Source organism: Quercus lobata, unplaced genomic scaffold (genome assembly GCF_001633185.2).
Source record: "Quercus lobata isolate SW786 unplaced genomic scaffold, ValleyOak3.0 Primary Assembly Scq3eQI_223, whole genome shotgun sequence".
NCBI classification, from domain to species: domain Eukaryota; kingdom Viridiplantae; phylum Streptophyta; class Magnoliopsida; order Fagales; family Fagaceae; genus Quercus; species Quercus lobata.
Genome location: NW_022154850.1, coordinates 1 through 24,636, shown reverse-complemented (window position 1 = coordinate 24,636; position 24,636 = coordinate 1). Strand labels below are relative to the sequence as shown.

The 24,636-nt window shown below is 35.5% G+C and overlaps 3 protein-coding genes across 10 annotated transcripts; 2 read left to right on the top strand and 1 right to left on the bottom strand.

The window, feature by feature from the left end:
- The first annotated feature begins 2,955 nt into the window (after positions 1-2,955).
- On the top strand, positions 2,956-3,548 carry LOC115973500 (senescence-specific cysteine protease SAG12-like). The gene is made up of 2 exons (XM_031093759.1): positions 2,956-3,259; positions 3,373-3,548. The coding sequence occupies exons 1-2, from the start codon at positions 2,956-2,958 to the stop codon at positions 3,546-3,548; spliced, it is 480 nt and encodes a 159-aa protein (XP_030949619.1).
- Positions 3,549-4,509: 961 nt separating this feature from the next.
- On the top strand, positions 4,510-11,563 carry LOC115973504 (SUN domain-containing protein 2-like). The gene is made up of 2 exons (XM_031093770.1): positions 4,510-5,262; positions 10,398-11,563. The coding sequence occupies exons 1-2, from the start codon at positions 4,633-4,635 to the stop codon at positions 10,710-10,712; spliced, it is 945 nt and encodes a 314-aa protein (XP_030949630.1). The 5' UTR covers positions 4,510-4,632; the 3' UTR covers positions 10,713-11,563.
- Positions 11,564-12,967: 1,404 nt separating this feature from the next.
- LOC115973501 (TMV resistance protein N-like) lies at positions 12,968-24,292 on the bottom strand. Of its 8 annotated transcripts, XM_031093765.1 has the most exons (12): positions 22,345-24,292; positions 21,894-22,166; positions 20,961-21,797; positions 19,936-20,864; positions 19,650-19,797; positions 18,883-19,055; positions 17,930-18,048; positions 17,749-17,846; positions 17,543-17,624; positions 15,588-15,643; positions 13,453-13,530; positions 13,076-13,369 (listed from the first exon to the last, which is right to left on the bottom strand). In XM_031093765.1, the coding sequence occupies exons 1-4, from the start codon at positions 23,398-23,400 to the stop codon at positions 19,992-19,994; spliced, it is 3,039 nt and encodes a 1,012-aa protein (XP_030949625.1). In that variant the 5' UTR covers positions 23,401-24,292; the 3' UTR covers positions 13,076-13,369; positions 13,453-13,530; positions 15,588-15,643; positions 17,543-17,624; positions 17,749-17,846; positions 17,930-18,048; positions 18,883-19,055; positions 19,650-19,797; positions 19,936-19,991. The 8 variants fall into 8 exon arrangements, with proteins under 8 accessions (XP_030949620.1, XP_030949627.1, XP_030949621.1 ...); XM_031093760.1 differs by having other exon boundaries at positions 12,968-13,530; XM_031093767.1 differs by having other exon boundaries at positions 12,968-13,530; positions 17,756-17,846.
- Between the last annotated feature and the right edge of the window lie 344 nt (positions 24,293-24,636).

Genomic DNA, 24,636 nt, shown 5'->3' with positions numbered 1-24,636 from the left:
AGTTCGTCCTTTTGCTTTACTAATTGCTTCTCGGACTCCAGCTGCTCAATCAAAACCTTGATCTGTTCCTTGGAAGTGTTGTGAGCATTCATAGTAGCGAATCAAGTCTTTTCGCAGCCCCGAAGCTTCAACCTCCAACGCCTCCACCTTCGAGTTGGCCACGTCGGCCTTCTCCTCATTTGCCAAATACTAGGTAGTGATATGCATTGTTTCTCCCAACAAGGATAAGAAGGATTACCTACTCGAGCTTATGAACGTGACGACTCACCATCTCATGGGAGGGTACGCTTGAAATCTCTTTCATCTCCCCAAGAGTAAGGAGCTCATTGGCATAGTCCATGGCTGTCTCGGCATCAGCCCAAACACTGGAGCCCATCTTTTCTTTTCCTTTGTTCCCTGTCTTCTGCTTCTTCAAAGGACGTACAACCTCCTCAATAGAAACGCAGGAGGAGCTACTTGACCCTCCTCTAAATCTAGGGTAGGGTTGGACGAACCTTTCTCCACTGTTTCTTTCTCTTTCTCTTTTTCCTTGTCAATAATCCTTAACCTTCTTTAGCCAATGTTGGAAAGGGGCTCGTTCTTCTTCTCCTTAATCTTTTTGTACATCTCCTTGTTAAACTTGGTCATCATCTCTACACCAAAGAAAACAAAGAATTAAAATGAAGAAAAAGTAGAAAAGACGATCCTATATGCCAAGGCAACTCATGTTTTCTCTCTTCCCGGTTAAGAGTGCTAAGGACGTAAAAAGAAGGCTCCGGCCCTAAGTAATGACGAGCTAATGTGCGTGGATCAACTAACTTGTCAAAATCATCAATAGTTCTTGCGTACTTAATTGCTACTCGAACTCGTTCCTTAAACTTACTCTCGAGCTCAGGACCCTCCTTTACTGCAAAATATAAAACCAAGAAAAGATCAGAAGTGATGACCAATATGAACAAGAAGTTGAAAAAAGAAAAAGCACCTCATGAGGGGTAAACGCACCAAGTAAAGGGGTCTCTCATTGGCGCAGCAACCTAGGGACGTCCCACCAAAAAGCATTAGAAAGAGTCTCCCAACCGTCGCCCGACACGAAGAAATATGTAGATTTCCAATAATGGAAGGACGATGGAAGATCAACAATAAGACGCAACTTTCTATCCTAGGGTACAAACTCATAATACCCAAATTCCTTGGATTCTTTCAAAGGATAAAGATGGACGAACTCATTCAGCGTGATCATGTCCCCGTCGGCAATGGTCGTCCAAATCACCATACAGCTTATGACGATTCTCCATGAATTTGTCATAAGCTGCCCTGGTGCAAGGTTTAGGTAATGAAGAAGCTCCATGATAAATGGATGGACGGGGAATCTGAGGCCGCACGAAAATGTAGCCTCGTAAAAACAAACTTCCCTGTGAGCAAAGGCACAAGCCTTCTCACATTTTCTAGGAAGACGAGCCCTAGTCTCCTGTGAAATTGGAACCTATCCCTGAACTTGCTAAAGACCTCTATTTTCAAAGAACATTTTTCCTTAAGGGCATGGAAAGAACGGGGAACGGTCGGAGCAAGAGGATGAGAAGACGAAGGCACATAAGAAGGCGCAGAAGTGGTTATGTTTACCCCCATCCCCTTCCCCGTTGACATTAGAAGAAGAACCTCTCTCCAAGTCACTTGACCTCACCTCGGACCCCATATTTTCCCTCCTTAAGACCCCTCGAACAAATTTAAACCAAACCTGAGATTTATGCAATAAAGGGTATAAGTCACCCAACACCAAACCTAGGCCACTACCACCAAAAACAGAACCCCCAATCTGTGGGTATGAATCACTGGATGAAAACGCACCCAATGGGTCACTAGAAGATTCTACTAACGCCCTTAAGCGAGCAAAAAGAAAGGCGACGAAAGGAGAGGTGTGCTTAATTTCAGAGTAACTCACCATTAAAGGAAGCAACACAACTCGAAATGGGGAAAAGGAAGCACAAAAAGAAAAACGGAACTCAAAAGAAAGGAATACAAGTAAAATTCAGAAAGGAGAAGAGCGTAAATAAAGGGCGTACTTGGGAATTAGAGAGGAAATTGAGAAGACTAAAAGCAAAATGCGCAACTAAGGAAGTCAAAAAAACCAATCGTAGAGAGAAGATGAAGAAGTGAGAAAAGGAAGGCAAAAATCAAAAGGTTTTGTCTTGAAAAGTACGAGAAAACTGAAAAGGTTTTCACCAAAAACAAGACCCCTTGGCCAATCAAAGTTAGACACGTGGCCACGATGTGTGCCAAGTCGCCACAAAGCAATCAATACGGTAGCAGAACCCCAAGCGCCACAACCGCCAAAAATAAAATAAAATAAAATAAAAAATAAAAAAATCCTTTCGTATTAGTGTGGATGACCTCGGAATAGGGAGGCAGCTGATAGACCCGATCATACCATAGTCATCCATTATCGTAAGCAAGGACGAAGAGGATTCCTAGATTCGTCCAGCCAGTAATGGTCGCCAAGCAAGGACGAACCAATCCATCATCGCTCATTAATGAAGCGTTACAAAGTAATGATTAACCTCTATACCGTTGGGAGGATAACCCACCATTAACACCCTGCAGAGGCGTTACCAGGAGAGAATAAAGTCACCATTAAGGCTCTACCAACGGCTAGAAGGAGGCACCTGTGTCCTTGTATATATAGCCATGAAATCCAAAGGTACATATACAAGAAAATACTCTAGCTCTTTCATACTAATTTCTTAACACTCTTTAGCCGATTTTTTTGACTTCAGCATCAGAGACTCTATGGCAGGCACCACACCGGTGACCCACATTCCTTCTTTTCACTATTCATCTTTCAGGGTCGGGTTGGCTGAGGACAACTCCAGTCTGGACGATCACTCTTGACTGACGATTCAGACATCATCAACTTGGATATCTCAATCTTTTTCCCGTACATTACTTGATGAATGCTTTGTTGAGAGACATGAGCAATGGATGACTCAGCATGGACGTAACTACGTAGACGATGCTGAGAAGAAAAGGCGTTTCAAGATATTCAAGGACAATGCAGAGTATATAGACAAAGTAAATAATCAAGGGAATTGCACTTACAGGTTATGTGTCAATGAATTTGTAGACATAATGAATGAAGAATTCATTGCCACTCATACTGGATACAAGATTTCTACCCAATCTAGTTCATCACCTAAAAAAACTTTTAGATATGGAAACCTAAGCAGGATTCCAATGACTATGGATTGGAGAGAGACAGGAGTTGTTACCCCTATTAAGAGCCAAGGCTAGTACTGTGGTAAGAGAATAACATTGTCTAAAACTCAAACTAGTCTAGCTTCATTTGCTACATTTATTTATGTCCTAACAAGATTTCTATTATTGTTGATTCTTATTTAGGAAGTTGCTGGGCCTTTTCAGCAATAGTAGCAGTAAAGGGGATCTACCAGATCAAAACTGGCAACTTGATCTCCCTTTCTGAGCAACAGCTAGTGGATTGGGTCGTGGAAGGCAATTCTGGGTGCAGTGATGGTGGTGTCGTGAGTTATGCCTTTACATATGATGGTGTATTATAATTCACCAACTCCAAAATCGTCCAATGCGGTCGTCCAAGGTAAATAAGGGAAATGAGGCAAATGTAGATTGGTTGCATTATAGCATGCTCGTCCACAATGAGGTCGTCCGTCCAAAGAAATACCTGGACGACCTTCCTACATTCTAGATGTCTCTCCCCATGCAAGCTTAGGACGAGCTTGTCACTTAGCCCAGAACACAGGTCAAGGTTCATTACCAAACCTACTTTCCAATGACAGTTATAGAAAACAAGTCCAAATAATGTAACTTCCATAGCAGTTATGGAAGTTACCTCCGAATCTTCCAGATCCCTCAATGATAGAAGTTACTAAATAAGTAACTGTCCAAAAGCGTATGCTATATAAGCATTCATCCACGAGAAGGTAAGTCATTCAAACGCTTTCATGAAAACAAGAATCCTAGAGATACTAACTTTATCATCGGAGAATTCTTGGCCAGTTTTCTCCGGTCGTCTTTGATTTTGTGTTTGCTTTTTCAGGACTTTCAAGTGCACTTTGATCACTAACGCCCGAGATATTCAGCCTACAGATTTCGTTGTGTTTATCAACATATATAATACAAAACCAAACCCAGTGGGGTTGGCCAAGCGGTTCGGCGCTTGGTCTCAGAGTGCTTGTACTTGGCTCGACTAGGTGTGCTCCCTAGTTCGAGTCCTGCTACCTGCACTTTGAAAAGAATCCCTGGGCTAGTGCTTTACCTCTTCGTGGGCCGACCCGGTATGAACAGTGATTAGTCTCTGGTTGAAAGCTTTGAGGATACACTGTGGGAAACCAAAAAAAAAAAAAATAATAATAATAATAATAATAATAATAATACAAAACCAAGGACTAGACACCGAAGAAAATTACCCATATGAGGCTATGGATGGAACTTGTGACCAAGAAAAGGCATCTATTAATGCAGCTCGCATAAGTGAGTTTGTAATCTTACCTTCCAATAATGAGTTAGCAATACTACAAGCAGTGGCCACACAGCCAGTTTCAGTTTCCCTCGACGCTACTGGTCATGACTTGCAGTTCTATGCCGGCGGAGTTTTCACCGGACAATGTGGGACTAATTTAAGTCATGATGTTACTGCAATTGGGTATGGAACCAGTGAAGATGGTACCAAGTATAGCGCCGAACAACCCGAACGCGGCTGTTCGTTGGGGCCGGACCAAGGTTGGCGCGACCCAACCAGAACAGGTCCAGTCGCGATGGGTTACGATTGCTCGGATTTTGGCTAAGAACTTGGTTCTCTTCGTTGTGCTCGCCGGGTTGGCTCAACTCGTTTACCGACTCGCTCTGAAGCCGAATCTCGATGAAAGCGAAAACGGAAACGCGTTTGTCGGAACGCACATGGAATTCGAGGGACGGATCGCTGAAATGGAAGCGTTTCTCAAAAAGACGGCGAAGATGATGCAAGTTCAAGTCGAAGTTGTTGATCGGAAAATCGACAACGAGATCGGAGGGTTAAAGAAAGAATTCGCCGAAAAAATTGAAGAAAGAAGCGGAATTTTGAAAGAATTGGAAGCGAAGAGCGAGAATTTAGAGAAATCTGTATTAGAATTGAAATCGAAGTCAGTGGAATGGTTATCGAAGGAGGAATTTGAGAAGATATATGAGGATTTGAAAACAGCGAGGAGTAAAGAGTATGGAGGCGATGGTGAAGGGAGTTTGAATGAGGTGGGAAGGACGTGTCCTCAATTTAGTGGGTGATATGCTATATATTCCCGTTTACTTGGAATCAGATTAGTAATTAGCAATAATATTAACTATGGATTGGGGTGGAATTTGGGGTATTCTATTATGACTTATGCCCAAGGCAGGGCGGGAAGTGAAGACATACTTGCAAGCCTGACATGAAGATATCTTGGAGAGCAACAGAAAGTGGATGATTTGAAGTTTGTTTCTATTCCAATATTATGTGGGGCACTACTGGATCTTCATTTTCTTGTGTTTTGTGTGTATTGTTTGGGATATTTTGCCTGATTCTCAAGACTATTTTTATTGAGATGCTGGAGTGTTAGCAAGGGAGATTCTGTTATAGAATTTCAATAATTTGAAAGTTTGTCCCCTTGGGTGGTGTGGACAATTTGGCAAGAAAGAAATAGGAGAATGCTTGTTGAAAGTAAAAGTCCTAGTCGTGTAATATCATTATTGGAAAGGTCCTTGTATGATTGGATGTCTGCTTGGGAAACATTTCCTCATTGTCTTTTCTTTATTTTGTATTTTTAGTTTTTAAATATGAAATTGTAACTATTTTTTTAGGAGTGATTTGGTCTACATCCTGTATTTGAACCATATCTTCTTTCTTCTTTTAGATAATATTATTTTTACATTTAAAAAAAAAAAAAAAAAAACCCCGAGTTGAAGGATCGAGTAATTTTTGAGGAAGAAGACATGGAATTTTTGCCTTTTTTAGTGTTGTAATTGCATGGAAGCTTAATATAAGGGTTGGAAGCTGATGTATTAGTTCATATTTTGAGGTGCGAATAATTTTTAGACTGAGATATTGCACAGGTGAACTTTTGCCCCAGCTTACCTGGTTAAGTATGCACTCGTGAGCTTTTATTTCCTGAGTTTTTAAATTTACATGAAGTCTATTTGCTAGATTTTATTTTTTTAGAGGGGAGGGGGGATGATTTATGAGAAAGAATCTTTTAGTTGATGATTTTGGATCATTCTGTTTAATTTTGGTTAGGGAAGGCAAAGGCCTGGAGAAGGAAGAATCTTGGGCAAGAGTTACATGTTTTGAGGTTCTTCTTGTGGTGTGACTAATGAGGCTTAGCAGTCGTTGAAAACACAGCAAAGTCACGTACAGTTAATTGTCACCAATTGCATAGTTAAATGTGACGGGGTTAGTATTTTACATTTTTGATAATGTGATTTAATGGTGCATATGGTTTGGCAGTTGGTGGTTTATAATTTGGAGTTAATCTGTAGTAATTTAGTGGGTGAACTGAATGATTGAGTTGGTTTGTTGAAGTTGGCATCTTCCCTACTCGGTTAGGGTGCAACAATAACCTTTTGGAATATATGGGCATATAGGGAAAGAAAAATCTGAAGTAGTAATTAGTCAAAATGATATATACTAAAATTTAAATTGAGTCAGTCTTTGACCTAAGAAAACCTCATTCAAATGTGAGAGGATAGAAAATGGAAAGTGGAGAGACATAAGAGACAATGGGGGAAAAAAGACACTTGAGGCAGGATGGTAGAGAGAGAGACATATGGGATCTCTGAAATGAAGAAAATTGCAGCCCTCTGATGTAGGGCAGAAGTTACCAAAGACATATGGACTTTGGTACCAGTTTTGATGTATCTTTAGAAATTTGGTGCTTAATTTGGATTTCTTTTTTGGAGATCTTGAGGGGTTCTTAAATAGGGTTTGATGTTTAAGATCTTTGGTAATGTTAAGGAATTAAAAGAGTGGATCTTGAATGAATTTGATGGTTGTTTGGTGCCAGAACAGTAAATAGAACAAGGCACAAAGAGCAATAAACCCAACAATCACACCTGGTTTCCCTAGGCAATTACACTTGGGTAGGAGAAGGCAATAGCACCATCAAGCATTAAAATAAGCTGTTGAATTTCATTAAATTTATTCTTTCTTTATATTTATTTTATTGATTGCATGGAAGCCCTTATATATCATAGGCTATTGCCAAACCCTTTCCTAAGTAGACTTGGGCTCATAGATAACCTTTTCCTAGAAAAAACTAGGATTCTTAATAACAAAGAAAAGCATTTAAGAACATTTAACCAAGTAGAAAAAGGACCAAAAACATGAAGTAAGACTCATGGGTCTCTAGGGCCTCCAGTACAGTCCATTGCAACCCATTCCAGAAAATCAGGAATTTACCAAACTATCCCTGTTCTAGTAAAAGTTTCTTATAAAGGAACCAGAAACTTTCTAACATCAGGAATCTTATAAGACGCAGTGATTACTATTTAGCCTATGAAATGTGCCAAGAAGGGCCCCCATCTAAACTAGATCCCAACTCTTGAATAATTTGATATATAAATTTATAAACTTGTATTTTCTTGAACTCTTTACTGTCTGCATCACCATCTCACATGTGCATGGCATATAGAAAATGGAAAGTGGAGAGACATAAGAGACAATGGGGGAAAAAAGAGAAGAAAAAAGACACTTGAGGGAGGATGGTAGAGAGAGAGACATATGGGATCTCTGAAATGAAGAAAATTGCAGCCCTCTGATGTAGGGCAGAAGTCTTAATGGACTTTGGTACCAGTTTTGATGTAGGATCTTTAGAAATTCGGTGCTTAATTAGGATTTCTATTTTGGAGATCTTGAAGGGTTCTTAAATAGGGTTTGATGTTTAAGATCTTAGGTAAATTAAAAGAGTGGATCTTGAATGAATTTGATGTTTGTTTGGTGCCAGAACAATAAATAGAACAAGGCACAAAGAACAATAAACCCAACAATCACACCTGGTTTCCCTAGGCAATTAAACTTGGGTATGAGAAGGCAATTGCACCATCAAGCATTAAAATAAGCTGTTGAATTTCATTAAATTTAATCTTTCTTTATATTTATTTTATTGATTGCATAGAAGCCTTATATATCATAGGCTATTGCAAAACCCTTTCCTAAGTAGACTTGGGCTCATAGATAACCTTTTCCTAGAAAAAACTAGGATTCTTAATAACAAAGAAAAGCATTTAAGAACATTTAACCAAGTAGAAAAAGGACCAAAAACATAAAGACTCATGGGTCTCTAGGGCCTCCAGTACAGTCCATTGCAATCCATTCCAGAAAATTAAGAATTTACCAAACTATCCCTGTTCTAGTAAAAGTTTCTTATAAATGAACCAGAAACTTTCTAACATCAGGAATCTTATCAGACGCAGTGATTATTATTTAGCCTATGAAAGTCAAAAGTGCCAACCAAGGTTAGTTTCTTCCTTTGTACTGCTGCTTTGGGAAGGATTTTAACTATTGATAATTTGAGGAGCCGTCAAGTTGTTGTAGTTGACTTGTATTGCATGTGTAAGAGAGGTGAAGAAACTACTGATCATTAATTATGCACTGCTCTATAGCTAGAGAATTGTGGAATTTGGTGTTTCCATTATTCGGGGTTCAATGGGGGGTGGTGGAACTTTTGGCCACCTGGATTCACAAATTCAACAAGCATAGATCTGCAGTGATATGGGCCATGATCCCTCATTGTCTTATTTTCTTATGTGGGGTATTTTGCTTGAAAGGAATGCTCGTACTTTTGAAGGAAGTGAGAGACCTATTCATGATTTGAAGCTATCTTTCCTCTAGACCTTATTTGAGTGGACAAATGCTTCAGGTGTTTTTTCTTTTGTTTCTTTGGCTGATTTGCTTGATTGTTCTAATTTTCATGCATTGTGGTTTCTTTTTGTTACGTCCTTAGCACACTGCCTATGTGCTTTAGTTCCTTGTGTTCTCTTTGTTTTTATTCAATGAAGTATTATTTACTTATCAAAAAAAAGTTTTGTTCATTGGTGGATTTGGCCCCCCTCTCCAAAAAAAAAAAAAACACTAGCAGTTTTGATTTTATCCTACTATCCAAGTTTTGTTCATTGATTGATTATATCTTTTTCTTCTTCATATATGTATATATATAATTGCTAGTTTCTGAATCTTCATAGGTGTTTGAAAATTTTGATTTGTTATTTAAAACTGCCGTTTTAGAAATTTTTTTATTGCCAGTCCATTGGGAGGATGTTAATTTGATTCCTTCAGATGTTTTAAGATGTCAAATGGAGAGCAGCCTTTGGGCTTGGCATAAGCTCTTTTTGGTAACATGCCACTAGTATTATACATTGTAGTTTCCCTGACTAGAGGGATTCCTTTCCTTTCTTTATGGCTGACTGTTCCATTTTCTCACTTCTGAGTTTTTGTTGGATGCCTGTTAAGAATAGTTCAATAGTTTTGCCTCCACATAAGTCTGGGACCAAAATAGTGGTTTGTTCTAATTTGATTTATTTCAGGTTTAGTTAGATTAATGAGGGTGTGGATTCAAGACCATTAGTGCATGTGTAACTTACCAATAGGGGAAAAAAACTAGCAGTTTTGATTATCAATCACTTCTTGTGAATGGCCTATTAGGTTCTGCAAAAGACACATCAAACTTTGGACTGGGATGTGCCCCTGTTTAGGTTCCTTTCCTGCTCTGTTTTGGGGATTATTCTGTGTGCTCTTGTTTTTAATGAAATATTGGCTGAAGTATCTAAAAAAAATCAGAATTTGTGCATTTCATGGTACTATTTTGCACCATCTAGGTGAGGGGACATGTGTATAAGGTATAGTTCCATCTTGCAGGTTGTATATATTAAACTGTTGTGTTGAGATTCATTTGAGCCTTTTTTCTGTTTTGTTACTTGCCTTATCTATACAGACCCGTTTTATTTTTTTGAATTTATATTTGAGATTTACAGACCTGAGGCATTAAGATACAAGAGAAGTTTAAAAGTGCATCTTCTATAATGAATTTAAAAAAAAAAAAAAAAAAATTCACTGTAATTTGTGCTCATTCTTGTATAACTATTTTTTTCCTTACAAAGATTAGAAGAATTGACTACTAAGATTGCATATGTTATGTTTTATTCCCATTATCGTTTCTTCTTGAGTTTGTACTTGCTGGATTTCTGCATTGCTTCAGTAACTCTTTCTATGAGGAAAGCCTTTGTGCGAGGCCATTTCATTACTTGCCTGCATTTCCAATTTGTTTTTCTTTTGCATCCTCATTACTCTTAATAAACTGCAACATCATTTGGTATCATATTCTGTTCTCTCTTTTTCTCTTGATTGCTCCCCTTTTTCAAATTGTGCTAATAATTGATTCACTTGAAAATTTATTTTGGAACAGAGTGTTGCATATGACAGATCCAGTGCTCCAAAGGACTGCAGGGTCTCTGGATGGCTGCAAGGGCATAATATGGACGTGGCAGTTGAAACTGAGCTGATGTTTCTTTTAACCGAGTTTACTTATGACCTTGAAAAGAGCAATGCTCAAACCTTCAATGTGTTGGACTCAGCGGGCTCTGGCATTGTTGACACAGTTAGGCTTGACTTCACATCCAACCACGGAAGCCCTTCCCATACATGCATCTATCGCTTCAGGGTGCATGGTCGGGAGCCTGACTCTGTTTCTACGATGGCAATGTAGGCTGCAACTCTGTCACTTTTCTTGTACTAGTTTCTACTTTCTATATTCTTTATTTAGATCTAGCGTTGAGACTTCTAACTTTCTAGTTACTAGATATAGACGTCCAGTCACCTGTTTAAAGTTCACTATTCCATCATGTTAGTGTTCATCAAATAGATGTGTATTTCATTTTGTGCTTGCTTTCTAGTTATGAAGGAGCTTAATTGACCTTACAATGTTAAGGTGAACTAAAAACCGTTTTAATGGGACAGTGAACATCTAATTTGATTGTAGACAAATGTAGAGTGAATGTAAGTTTGTTACATTTGTGTCAACATTTTCTCTCTTGTGCCCATATGATGGAGTAAATGAGTGCTCAATGGCTTGCTTGCTTTTGGCTTAAGAGGTAAAAGAAATGAAAAACTAGCGGCTTCCACTTCCCATCACATGGCGGTTTGATCTCATTGCTGATCGAATGGCAGAGGAGGTCAGGTTCCGAAGAAAAACTAGCCACTTCCACTTTTCAATTTTCAATTTTGGAAAGATCCAAAAGGCCGGGTCATCATGAACTCTACTACGGATGGTGCCTTCTGTCATTTGGGGATAGCCATCAGTGACAAATAGAACCAGAACTTTCATCTTTCATAATTTGAAGTATTGTAAGCTCAATTTTCATTGGTTTTGTTGAATTTAATAGTTTTGTAGAATTAGGATTTATACTAAATTTGTTTTGAGGATTTTGTTGTTTTGAATACAATTGGAGCTTTTAGTATGTAACTGAGACTTGGAATTGAAGATTGGTAACCTCATCTTGGTTCGAAATTGATGAATTTTTGGTAAATGGCTTATTCCAAATGTAGGCCTTCATGAATTTGGGATTTCAAGTCATTAGGCTCGTTTGGTAATGTTGTTCTAACATTGTTTGTATTTTTTGGAAATATGTGTGGGTGAAAAAGTGTAGAAATATGTATAATATTGTTTAAACATTGAAAACTGTTGTTTAAAATAAATTACCAAACTGCTCACAGCCCAACTTTAAATTTCACTGCCGTCAACATCAAGCAGTTGTCTTCAACAGAACTTTGAACGACTGGTATCCCTCCAACCTCCATCAACAGCACCTCCTCTGTTCAGTGGTCTCTCTCTCTCCCAATAATATAACATTAAAACTACACTTGGCCGCCTTGTCTCAAAAAAAAAATATATATATATATATATATATATCAATATGTTCTATAAAATAATAAGGATCTTTGAGAGATCTATATTTTTCTTTTTCTATTTTAAGTAAGAAATATTTTATTAAACAAGGTTACTTCATGCTCGGAGAATGAAGTAACAAAAAAAAAAAAATGTACTATGAAAAAAACAGAAGAAAAATACATTTTTCATGATCGTTTTATATCTACATTATCTGAACATTCAATTTTTAAGCAGAAATCCTCATCTAATGGAAGAATCTCCTTGTAGACATTAGTGGGCTCTTTTGATTCCGTTATTATCAAATATATAATAGCTTCATATCAGCAACATAGGAAATAAAAGTGAGACAGCAACGTTTAGGCTTCATTGCCCCCATGCAAAACCAATGACTTCAATTAGCACACGAAGTAGTCTAGCGAAGTGAGTGAATGTTGTCACCACATCACTTCGGTACACCCTCTGGCAGACCCAAAATCTATGTCCACTTTGAAGCCCCAGTTGGCATCTCTACCCCCTAAGCTAAGAACATCAAACCCAGCCACCATCCCACAAAGTCAATGCCATTTCAAAATTTTTACCGTCAACAACAAGGCACTGCTAAGCTATGTGGAGAAATTGCCGATAATGAAAAACCCAGTCTTCGTCGAAGACAGATAGGGATAGAGGCTTAAGGGGCAATACTGCTAATAGCCTACTACCTACCATATATTTTGATGGTAAATTTGACCGGTGCTGTAAAGCTAATGATACTAAACATTGAACATCAAGAATCTCTTACCTTTGGTTCTGGATAGAAATTCAAAATCTACATGGAAGAAAGGCATCGAAATCTATAGCTATATATAAATATGGGAATAAATTTTTTTGCCTATGAATGCCAGTATGAAACTGTAAAAGTACCCCATGTGATTGGTTTAATCACTCTCTTCCATCAGATATGTTTTTCCATCAATCATAATGATAATAATAAACATCCAACTAAGTCATTAACGATAACCATTTTCAAGGACATGATATTATGGAATAAAGATTATATCAACTTTATTCTTGAACCAGAAGAATAAACAATGCAATTTTGCCATAATCAGGTATTATCTCATTAAACTTTCTCCAACAGCCTTCAACTTACGTCATTTCATATACAAATGGGGGGGACAAGTCCAAAAACAGAAGAAAAGAAATTAAAAATAAAAACATGATACACCAAAATTAAATGCCGTATGATCCTTGCCAGGTCCTCCTAGGGAAAAGATATTAAATACAAAAAGAGAGACAGAACACATTACAAAGAAAACTTAAATACTTTATAATCTTCCACCCATGGACACACCAAAAGAAAAGTGATCCATCAAAAATAAATACATCATAATCCTCCCAAAAAAGATCAACCAAGACCACCATGTAAATGGCATGGTAAACAATACTCTGTCATCAAGATGTCAAATGAAGGTCATGGATAGGATTACCAAAGAAATCTGAAGTGAAAAGTTTTGTATTAGAATTATGTTGAAACTAATCAACAAAGAAATTCTTTGAACTGCTAAAAGACCTACACCACCTTCCATCTACAAATCAGCAAAGTAACTCTTCAAACTACTAAAATTGGTTCCTTTAATTGCACTTTCTCTCTTGGTACCTGAAAGATTCAAACATTAAAATCAAATATACACATAGACGCTCTCAATTAAATACAGTCACCTTGATCCCAATAAATTATTGATAGGTATGTGATATTCCCTCAAAATAGTTAATGTGCAAAGGATCAAAAAGCGATAAATGACCCTTAGTATTAGCACTTGAAAAGACAAATTAGCATGCTTATAAGAAAAAAATGATAATAAAATTGGTCATTTACAAGGATCAATTACAGAGTCAATCATCTAAACAAGCTATAAGAAAAAATTGTGAGTTGTTCAGATTCAATACAAAAAAAACAATAAGCAGAAGTCCAAATTATAAACCTTGTGTTGGTTGCAAATTCTATTGCAAAGCCAAATGTTAATTCCTAGTGAATGAATGTACTTTTCATTGGTTTTCAAAGCAATCATAAACGCATATGTACTTTTCATTGGCTTTCAAAGCAATCATAAATGTATATGTACTCGTAAAAATAATTTGCACCATATCTCAAGGTAAGATCATGGTGCATAAAGCATAAAGAAATATTTATTTTAATTCAGTTTTATTTAATTTTGGAAGTCAATTTTGTTTTATTTTAAGTCTTAGAAGTTAATTGGTTTTATTTATTTCCTAGAGTCAAGGTTATTTTTATAAACCATTTTATTGGGATTTCCCAAATCAATTAGAATTAGGGTTTCATAAGTCATATAGAATTATGTTTTTGTCATAGTAATCTATATTTTATGTCTTTGGAGACAATTTACAATTTGCTTGATTAATATAAATTTCTCTTGGAAATTTTTCAATGGTCTAGTGTTGACTCCCGCCAATGCTAGTTGCTTACTCCTAGGTCTTCTATCTCATTTGGTGTTCACTTCAAACAACCTTGGTTGTTGACACCTAGGTGATCATCATTGTGTTTCCATTTTTCAATTTTCATGGTATCAAATTTTGATTTTTTCCTATATCATAACAAGTGACAAGTAAACAAACACTCATGAGCTTTTTATACAGCCAAAAAGAATACTGGGGTGTTCAAAGCTTTAAACTACAGCCCCATCCCTTGGCCAAGTTGCCCCCAAAATTTTGATTAGAACAAGATTATTCAAGAAAATATTATTTTGTCAATCACAGGTAAACAACAGTTTTAAACACATCTTCAAATGAATTTGTTTAAAAGCATTCCAATTAAATAATCTTTGATAGGCTTATCCAAAAAATTAAATAAATTCTTTGATGAAGATAACAAGGGTTTTCTCAATAGATCAAAGGTAAGATATTTTTTCACATAAAATCCCCAAAAAGATTTATACACTAATATTTGGATCACTATTTTCCACATCCATCTATCAACACTATTATATCATAGTTGCCACAGTAGCTTGGTTAGACTTTTTTCCAGAACCTCACAGTAAATCATCTAAATCCCAAGCTTTTAGGAATAATGCCAAATAGGTTGTTTTTGCATAAAAGCATCAAGAATACTACTCCAATTAGATGTTTGTGTAGTTTAAGGCATGGCCCTCTCCTCTGTGTTTGATAGCATTAGGTAGTCCTAAGTGGCTTCTGGTTTGGGCCAGGTTGTTTCTCTATTTCTTTCTGTAGATTGTTTCTACCTTCTTTAATTAAAGTTATGTTCATTTATTAAAAAGAAATAGATTCCCATACTTGCATTTAGAACTTCAAAGAATTGATGGTTGCTCATAATACAAAGAAAATATTGCATCTTTTAAATATACATTCTTTATTTTTTGATCAGTAAGTTAAACATGCATTTGCTAGGTGTTGAGTCTATTATCTCAACCGTGGTTAAAAGATATAAGTTCGCAATAAAATGTGGGCAAAGTTTACTTCGACATTAACACACACACACACACACACACACATATATATATATATATATATTGTAAAAAAACAACTGCACTGTAATGACAAAAACTTGAACCATGAGGGCAGATGCAACCCATTTGACCAATGAAGCATCCAACAATAATTTATATTTACCAAATTCTCTAGAGGTTTCATGTTATCGTATAGACATATAATGAAAGAGAGAAAGAAAGAGATTCACACCTTCAACATCTGTTCACATGCCATACTGCCAAGAAATTTTCTGTTGTGGCAAAAAGCTACAAGACAGACATAGATTACAAAACTTAGTATAATGATCAATAGCTGCTAGTCCTAAAAAAGAATAGTGAGGATAAAGAAGAGGGATATCAATGACAAAATTTACATCTTACACTAAAAATATGGTGTCTTGGTACTAATTACGAACACAACTTTACACTTTAATAGACGGTTGATACACCAAAATGAAAGTTTCACAACACACACACATATATATGGTGAAAATTCAATTAATACATCTACAGATAATTTTCTTTATTAGTAATTTACATGTGCACTTGGTTGGTCTTATAACCCATAGCTTCACCCTCCATTTTACTCCTTTTTTTATTAAAAAAAAAAAAAATAGTGCTTCACTACACGTACCCATAATCTTAAACTCACAACCTCACCCTTCGCCTTACCTTTATAAAAGTAGTGCTTCACTAATAGCCAAACAAACAACTGTAGCATTGTGGAGCCCATTATAGGTAAAAACAATTCAAAAAGGTTTTCCCAATTTAATCTCTACTAAGAAGTGCAGCACTCCTCAATTGATTTCTATTGCTTTTACTCCCTTCAGTCATGATTAGTGCTTGTAAATTATAACAAACAGTTCATAGGATCCCTGTTTCCATGTGATTGCTGCATCTCTACAAATAGCAAACAGGTAACAGTGGGAATGGGGGACTCAGGACTTTACTAACATTAACACTTATTACTTCATGGAGCACTTCGTTTCTATGGATCCAATAGGCCAGAGAGTGTTGGCAAAGATGAAAGTGAAATGATAACACATCTTGTGCCTTGTACACTCTATCCAACCAAATAGCAACCCAATTCTGAATTGACTATGTAATTCACAGGTAATAAGTAGGTAGTCCAAGGACTCCTCTATTGTAGCACCGAAAGGAAAAGAAGCATCATTGATAAAACTCGTCTTAGCAAACTCCCTTCTCATAGGAAGACTATCATTTAATAGTTTTAATACAAAAAGTAAGGACTTTGAAAGGTAGTTTAACTCTCAAAAGGCAACCCACATCTGAGAACTATATCTGAGTTCTACTTCTTCCATCGGAGCATTCACTATGGAGAAGCAAATAGACTTGAATGACTCTAAAGAGAAATGACAAATTCATGGGACCAATCAATTTATTTGCAACTCCCAACCTAGGAGGCTTCTTAACAATAGATTTGGTTACATCATGTGCAAATAATGACATCACCAATGTGCTATTCCATTGTGATGCTACTTGATCGACAAAATTACACACCCTTGAAATATCTATTCTCCAAAACACATGGGATCTTACTTTAGGCCAAAAGTTAGGGTTGATAGGAAGAGAGTTCCCAATTCTCACTATCCATTTAGCTTCTAAAAGAATAGATCCCAATGCATTTAGTCATAAACAAACTTAGTAATCCCAATTATTTCAACTGGAAATCATCTTCCTTTGGCAACCTCTCCCAAATTTCCACCAATTAGTTGCTTGAGTAGCTAATATTGAAACTTTATTAAGTCAGTACTTTTCTAGTACGACCTAGCTTGGGTTTATCAGGTTGAAAATAATGAAATATCACCAGAAAAATCAAAATCTCAACAAACACCCATCTCAATTTTTGGCCAAGAAAATTAAGGTAGAGAACACCTACAAGGCATATCACAGGTCTTATGTTTTAAATATCTTTTTCTCACTAGACAAGGTTCATAAGTTACGAGAATTTCGTTTATCTTGTCCAAAATAATGGAACAACGGAAAATCTCTTAACATGATTAGTTGGCACTTTTCAAGCAGACCAAATATCTTTTTGGTTTAAAAGAATCAAATTATTGTCTTAATATTTGAATTCAAAAGGTGAACTTATTTTTAGTACTTCAAAAGATGCCTTCTAGAACATAATGCAAATAAGTTACCAACCTTTTTAGCTGTAGAAGTGTAACATCTTGATGAACTTAACATAGCTATAGCCTATAGTCCTTTGTAATAGTTGCTCCACAATCTTAGTCAAACATACAAACAAACAAAGATTTAAAACAAATAATTTCTATAAATAGAATTAAATTTCTAAATCATAATTGACTGAATAATAAAATTTTAGTTTATGCCATAGCAGAGGAGCTTACTTTTCACCTTACAATCCAACATGTCTCCTTCTTAAGTGTTGAAGTTGATTTGAGCACCAAAAAGGGTAAAGAGGTATGGGTTTTGTAGCTATCAGATGCTATAAAATGGAAGGCAAAATTGGTTAAAGAGATTTTCAAAGTATGTATGTTCCCATCCAAAAAAGAGAAGTAGAGTATGTACTTTGTGCTGATTCTCCCATTCCTGAATATTCACCAGAACATCACTAAAGCAGGGGATCTGCAAAACAGCTTTTGTACAGTGATGCCTCAGAGGTTTTGAACTCCCTTGAACAAGACAAACTAAAACCGAAAAGAAAAAACAAAAATAGTCCTTTAGACTGATAGGACCTTTCAAGAATTTATCACAGTAAGCATTACTTGATTCAGCTTGCATTTATAGATCTAAGGTATTGTGGTCTCTAAGAATTGAACCTGAAACATCTAATAAATCTATTTAACATTAAATTTTATATCATAAAAATAGGATACATAGAAAAAAATGATACAAATTGAAAAATAAAAAACAAAAAATTGTACAGAACATAAAAATCTTAATCACATCTGGTTTTTAACTTGCAAAGGATATGGACCTAAATTGTTGCAGGCCATTTCTCAAAAATTACATTTTCTTACACATTCTATCCAAATCTAGAAGTTCTCAACAATAAAACTAAATTAGAAAAGATAAAAATATGGAGAAGAATAGTGCATAGGAGGAGCAATGGAATCAATAAAAAAATGTTCTTTATACGAATTAGTTAGAAGATTAATAGTTTGTCTGCAAGCAATTCATGTTTGGATGCACACTTTCATTGTAGTTTGTTCGGCATTAGAAAAGAAGTAAGCAAAAAAGGTTAACTAGAATTATAGATAGGCATAATTTTTTATGAATGAATGAATGTATTCAGGTAACAAACCATACAAATAGCATAACAAATAGAGCAAGCATCAAACTAAATAGCAACTAAAACTGAACTTGCAAATAATCAAACAAGAACCCTACAATTGTGGCTATCATCAAAAATAGAGAAATTCACCCCAATTAATAGAAGACTATTTGGTAACAAAATTTTCCCTCTTCACAAATTCAACCTAGGCCTTAATGTCTCTTCTAATCATAAGGAGAATAATCACCTTAGATTTGACATTGCCGTTGAATACGGGAGCATTTCTTTGAAGCCAAACATAAGAAACCACTATAGACCAAGCAAGTTTGCATATGACCTGTAAAAAATTTTTACCCTTCATACATAACCACTTAATGCATGCTATATACCACTTAATGATTCCTACTCGCAAGGTAGCTCCTGCATAAGACACATAACATGGCTCAATGCATTATCTATTATTCTTTAATTAGAAGGGACAATGCAATTATTTCTTAAATGAAATCAAACATTTAAGGAAATTAAGCAATACAGCACTAAAGTCACCAACTCTTGTAAAAAAGAATAATAATAATAATAATGGTAAATGAAATCAGGATAGCTTTCTTTGCAACATAATACAATGATTCTCTATTCCTTCTCTCCACGTTCATATATCAAAACCTGAAGATTGTAATTAACAAGAATCTTATAAAGTCTATTCCTTCAAGTTGATTTATAGCTCACCCGACTTCTACATATAACATTAATATCATCTTGAATCTTCATTCAAATTGAACTCAAGCATTTCATTTTTCAGTCAGAAAGTAATAATATATAGATTCAGCATACATAGCAAATATATGTTATAAAAACCGTCATATAGATTCTAGTACATTTCTATATTAATATATGCATTCACGAAAGCAATAAAAAAAAAAAATGGAACATGAAAAACAAAAGCCAAATTGAATATGTAAGGATATGGTACATAACCCAAAAATAAAACCAAGAAAGGGAGAAATCGGGCCTTACTATGAACAACAGAGGTATTGAGCTATTCCCAAACATTGAAGGTAACCTTACTTGGCACTTGATTGATACTAAGCTAAGCAAAAAACATTACAAGGTGGAAGGGATTCTTGGGGCCTCTAATTACCTCAACAGCAGCAAGTCCAGGTAACTGCATTACAATAAATGAATAAAAGAAATTAATACTTATTTTATAATTTATAATTACAATTAAATTCATGATTTCCCAATGAGAGAGAGAGAGAGAGAGAGAGAGAGGCACCTATATATGTAACTGTAGGAGGCATACCTTAGTAGAGATAGGTGGCAGTGTCTTCAAGGATATTCTCTTCTCTTAAATCATAATTATGTGTTGTTTGCAAAATGAAGAAGAAGAAGAAGAAGAAGAAGAGATTGAATAAGGATGACAAAGATAGCAAGTGTTAAGAGAAGCTTCATCTTTAGCCCAGTCTTGCCACATGGAAGGGGTTGGAGGAGAGCTCTGCTTTCTGCTAGGCTTTTCCGACGGAGTCGAATTCTTATTTTCCGTCGCAGTCGGATTCTGGCACGCCTGGAATGTCCTCCACTGTTGGAAACCCCATGATTTAAATCTGAACAATAAGAAGTGGAGGAAACCAGTGGCAAAATCTGGGTCATTGAAGATGAACCCAAATCAAATCCATCTGTAAATCCCAAATATGTTAGATCCATTGGAGGAGAGACCCGTCTCCGCTGTCTAATGGGCGACCCTGGACAACAACAAATGCATTCTACATGGACCCCCATCCATTTTATGCAGTCAGTGTTATCATCTGCTGGTATTAGTTTACGATCAGGATTATCATTAACTTCACATACAACTTCAATGTGATTCACTCCAGATGGATGTGATTCATAATATAACCCACGAGATACACAAATAAACCACAGATGATGATCATACAGATAATCCGTGAATGGATAAAAGCCACTTCTGTCGTTACTGTCGTCTTCTGCCTCACCATTGATGAGAACCTTCACATTACACTTTACAAATCTATATGGCTTCATCGATTGAAAAGCAATAAAGACACCAAATTTTGGAATTTCGGGTCCAACCCTGAATGATATGGAATTTCCAACACTGTGATGATCGTTCGATTTGAACCACATTGGAGTCTTATCTCCTGGTATTATAATTCCAAAATCATGGTCAAAGAATACATTGCTTCTTGGTAAAATCCCTAGAAATTCCCCACACTGCTTGCATTGGCAAATACAATACAAGAAATTGAAATTTAGAAAATCTCATACGTAATTGAGAAAAGTAACAATAGTTGAGAGATAGAAAGAGACCTGGTCTAATAATCTCCGTGATGATTGTAGATCCAACGAAGGGCACCCCCGTGCTTCCAGTTTTACTATAGATTGTGGAAGCCTTGGAATTTCCTGAAGCTGCCTGCAATTAATTAGTTCAAGAAATTGCAATCTAGTAAATTTGGTAATGCTTTCAGGTATGGTAACAATTTCGGAGCCACATATCCGTAGAGTTTCCAATACCGGGAAGTAATCGGGCTTGAACCAAATATTTAATTCAACCATATCCCTATTAGCAAAGATGAGTTCTAGAAATTTCACACTCAAAAACCCATATTGCAAAAAGCTGAGATCTGGAGTTTCCAATACCGGGAAGTAATTGGGCCTCAACAAAATATTTAAATCCAAATGGCTGAGACGTAGAGTTGTCAAGCTCTTAAACCCATATTGCGCAAAGCTGAGATCTACATTTTGAACCGTAAGTAGGTATAAACCCTTAAGCCCACCGGTGAGATACCTTAGTGATGAGGGCAATTTCCTAACACAAGTACCATTCAAATTTATTTCTAAGTCCTTCAAACATTTCATTTCTGGATGAATCTGGGGGAAGTTTTTAAGCCTTCTGCAGTTTGCTAGATTTAAATATTCAAGAGATTTCAAATTGAACTTACTGGGAAGAATTTCGAGCTTCATGCAACCCTGAAGCATCCAATATTTAAGCTTATCAAGTAATCCAATGTTGTCATGGACCTCAGTTAAATTTTCACAACAACGCAACTCCAATATCTCTAAGTTTGGAGCGCGAAAACCAGGAAGTTTTCTAATGAATTCACACCAACTCAAATTAATACTTTTTAGATTTTCATACAAATACTCCTGTAAGGGGAAAAAAAAGAAAATTATTATTTTCCTGAAATTCTAAATTAATATTTAAAGAAATCAAAATTCAAAAATACAATTAAACATTGATACCTGCTTAAATATCTTCTCCAATCTAATGCAACTTTCCGGCATCTCGAGTGCAACAAGTTGTTGATGGCAATAGTTGGATGGAAAGTTAAAAGGATATTTTGGCCATTTAAGAAGCCTTAGACCACTAGGGAAATATGTAAGTTCTTCAGAAATTTGAACATTATCAACCATTAGAAATTTGAGATTTTCCATCATTTTGAAAACTTCAGGGTGTAATCGCACTTTCACTGGAGTAGGTGAATGCAGCATTATACCACGAATATAATCAGAATCCTGGTTGGATAAAACATTAAGAAACCCAAATATCACAATAGAATTTACCAAAACTAATTGGATAATTTTTTTTTTTTTTTTTTTTGTGCAATGTTAAAAAGAAACCATATCAAAGGGAAAAATTATTACTTCTTCCTTGGGAAAGAAAAAGAAGAAGGAGAAGAAGAATAAATTATACCTTATTTCCAAGTAGTACTTGAATAGCATCCTCATAATTGCATAACCTGCTACGTTTTCTGGGATTATTTGGCGATTCCTGCTGAACAATTTTCATACCCATTCGTTGTATCAAGTCATGCATCGACAATTCACCATATTGATCAATAGTTACGAGGGATTTATGAACAAGTATTGGAATACCAGACTTTGGATATAAATTGCACTTGTCTAATATATTTTCAACAAAATATATAGACCTTCCCTTGAAGAAACATGAAATATCAAGAAATATATTCTTTTCGTTTTCTTCCAATCCATCATAACTTACCTCAAGTATTTTATTAATTCTTTCATCGGGATATTTTTCATATTTACGTAGTGTACTTTCCCATATAGGTTTTGTTTCCCCACATAAATTAGAACCTATTATTTCTAGAGCTAATGGAAGACCTTTGGCATAATACAAGGCTTGATTTGTAAGTTCAGAATATTCTTCATCGGGCTCGACTTTTTGGAAAGCATATTGACTAAAGAGTTCAAGAGCTTCATGATTGTCTAATTCCTTGACCTCATAATTTTTAGTTGTACAAACTTTCCCAAGAGCAGTTAGCAAGTGTTTATCTCTTGTTGTTATAATGACTCTACTTCCTGATACCAACCAATCATGTTTTCCAAGAAAATTTTCTATTTGTTTTGATTCATTCACATCATCAAGAACCAAAAGAACCCTTTTACTACGAAGCATTTCCTTTATCACATTAATTCCTTCGGATACATTGTTCACCTTCAAATGTGGGTTTTGTAAAATTTTAGAAACAATTTTCTCTTGTAGCTTAATTGTGTCATCATCTGTCCTTGAATTTTCTCTGACATTTGCTAAAAAGCAGCTTCTTTCAAAATTACCAACAATTTTGTTGTAAACAACTTTTGCAATTGTAGTCTTACCGATTCCCCCAAGACCATGAATTCCTACGATACGTACATCATTTGACTTAATATCTATAAGAGATTCTACATCCCTAGCACGAGAATTTACTCCAATAGGGTATTTGGCAACATATAAGAGTTTTCCCATTATTTTGAATTTTGAAATCTCTTCAATAATTTCCTGAATAAATTTAGTTTCCAAACCGCTGCCATTGACAAAGCATAAGAGACATAAGTTCAACTAGTTGGAAATATAAATATGAAAATATACTAAATTTAAGATGTCTAATTTATGCACTGCAGCTCTCACACATCTAATCTTTTTTTTTTTTTTGGTAAGTTTCAACTATGGCGTCCACTCCCAATGGTGCAGCATAAGAGACATAAGTTCAACTAGTTGGAAATATAAATATGAAAATATATTAAATTTAAGATGTTGTCATAAATTTAAGATGTCTAATTTATGCACATCCGCTCCTAATGATACTCTTTATCATCAGACCAAAATATCAATTGGTTTTTGGGTGTAGGCAAGAATTGAACCCCAGATCTTTTATTCAACTATTAGAAACTTTATCAGTTGAGTTAATTGGAACCTACAACTCACACATCTAATCTAGTATATACTAATATCTTTCTTTTTCTTTTCTTTTTTTGAAATAATAAAAGAATTTCTATATTATGTAACTCTCATAGAGTGCCTCATTTAGTGCAAAAGTGCAGGGGTGTAACCATAAATTTTTTTGGGGGGCAACTTGTGATACTAATTTATTAGTCTATACAGACTCCTTTACACATGTACAAACACAAACATCTATATACACACATAAATTAGTATCCTCCATAATGAATCCTTAATATTTCCATTTTTAATATAAGTCACCAAATTGTCTACCAAAGTGAGTAAAAATTTTTCAGTTGAACTAATGAAGTATTCAATGACATGAATAATCCAAAACATTAAGGGAAATTATATGTCTACAACATTTCTACAACAAATCCTAAGTGGCAAGTTGTTACTAGTTGTTATTGTTGGGGCAAAAAAGTAATCTTAGCGTTAGTTTGAAATTTGAACCAATAATAACTAACCATCTGTGATTTGTTATAAAAATGTTGTAGACGTAGCATCTCTCAAACATTAATAGACACAAGAACACATTTTTCAAGAAAAAGTGAATGTGAGGAAAAAAAAAAAAAAAAACATTCTCTATAACTGCTAGACCAATTGAACAATTTTTTTAAGAGTATCATTGGACTTACTCAAATATTTGTCAAGGCTAAGTCCCATTTTTGTAGGCTAATTATTAAAATGTTAAATATTTGCATATATAGTAAAAAAAAAATTATAAAATTTTTGGGAGGATTTTAGCCCCCACTTAAGCAT

Excerpts from the sequence above, each read along its gene's own strand:
- LOC115973500 (XM_031093759.1), top strand. The coding sequence starts at position 2,956 with ATGACTCAGCATGGACGTAACTACGTAGACGATGCTGAGAAGAAAAGG. Across the intron at positions 3,260-3,372 it reads TACCCCTATTAAGAGCCAAG|GAAGTTGCTGGGCCTTTTCA; the intron begins GCTAGTACTGTG and ends ATTCTTATTTAG.
- LOC115973504 (XM_031093770.1), top strand. The coding sequence starts at position 4,633 with ATGATGTTACTGCAATTGGGTATGGAACCAGTGAAGATGGTACCAAGT. Across the intron at positions 5,263-10,397 it reads CGTGTCCTCAATTTAGTGGG|TTTATTTTGGAACAGAGTGT; the intron begins TGATATGCTATA and ends TTCACTTGAAAA.
- LOC115973501 (XM_031093760.1), bottom strand. The coding sequence starts at position 23,400 with ATGGGAAAACTCTTATATGTTGCCAAATACCCTATTGGAGTAAATTCT. Across the intron at positions 21,798-21,893 it reads TGGAGAAGATATTTAAGCAG|GAGTATTTGTATGAAAATCT; the intron begins GTATCAATGTTT and ends TTCCCCTTACAG. Across the intron at positions 20,865-20,960 it reads CACGGAGATTATTAGACCAG|TGTGGGGAATTTCTAGGGAT; the intron begins GTCTCTTTCTAT and ends CAATGCAAGCAG.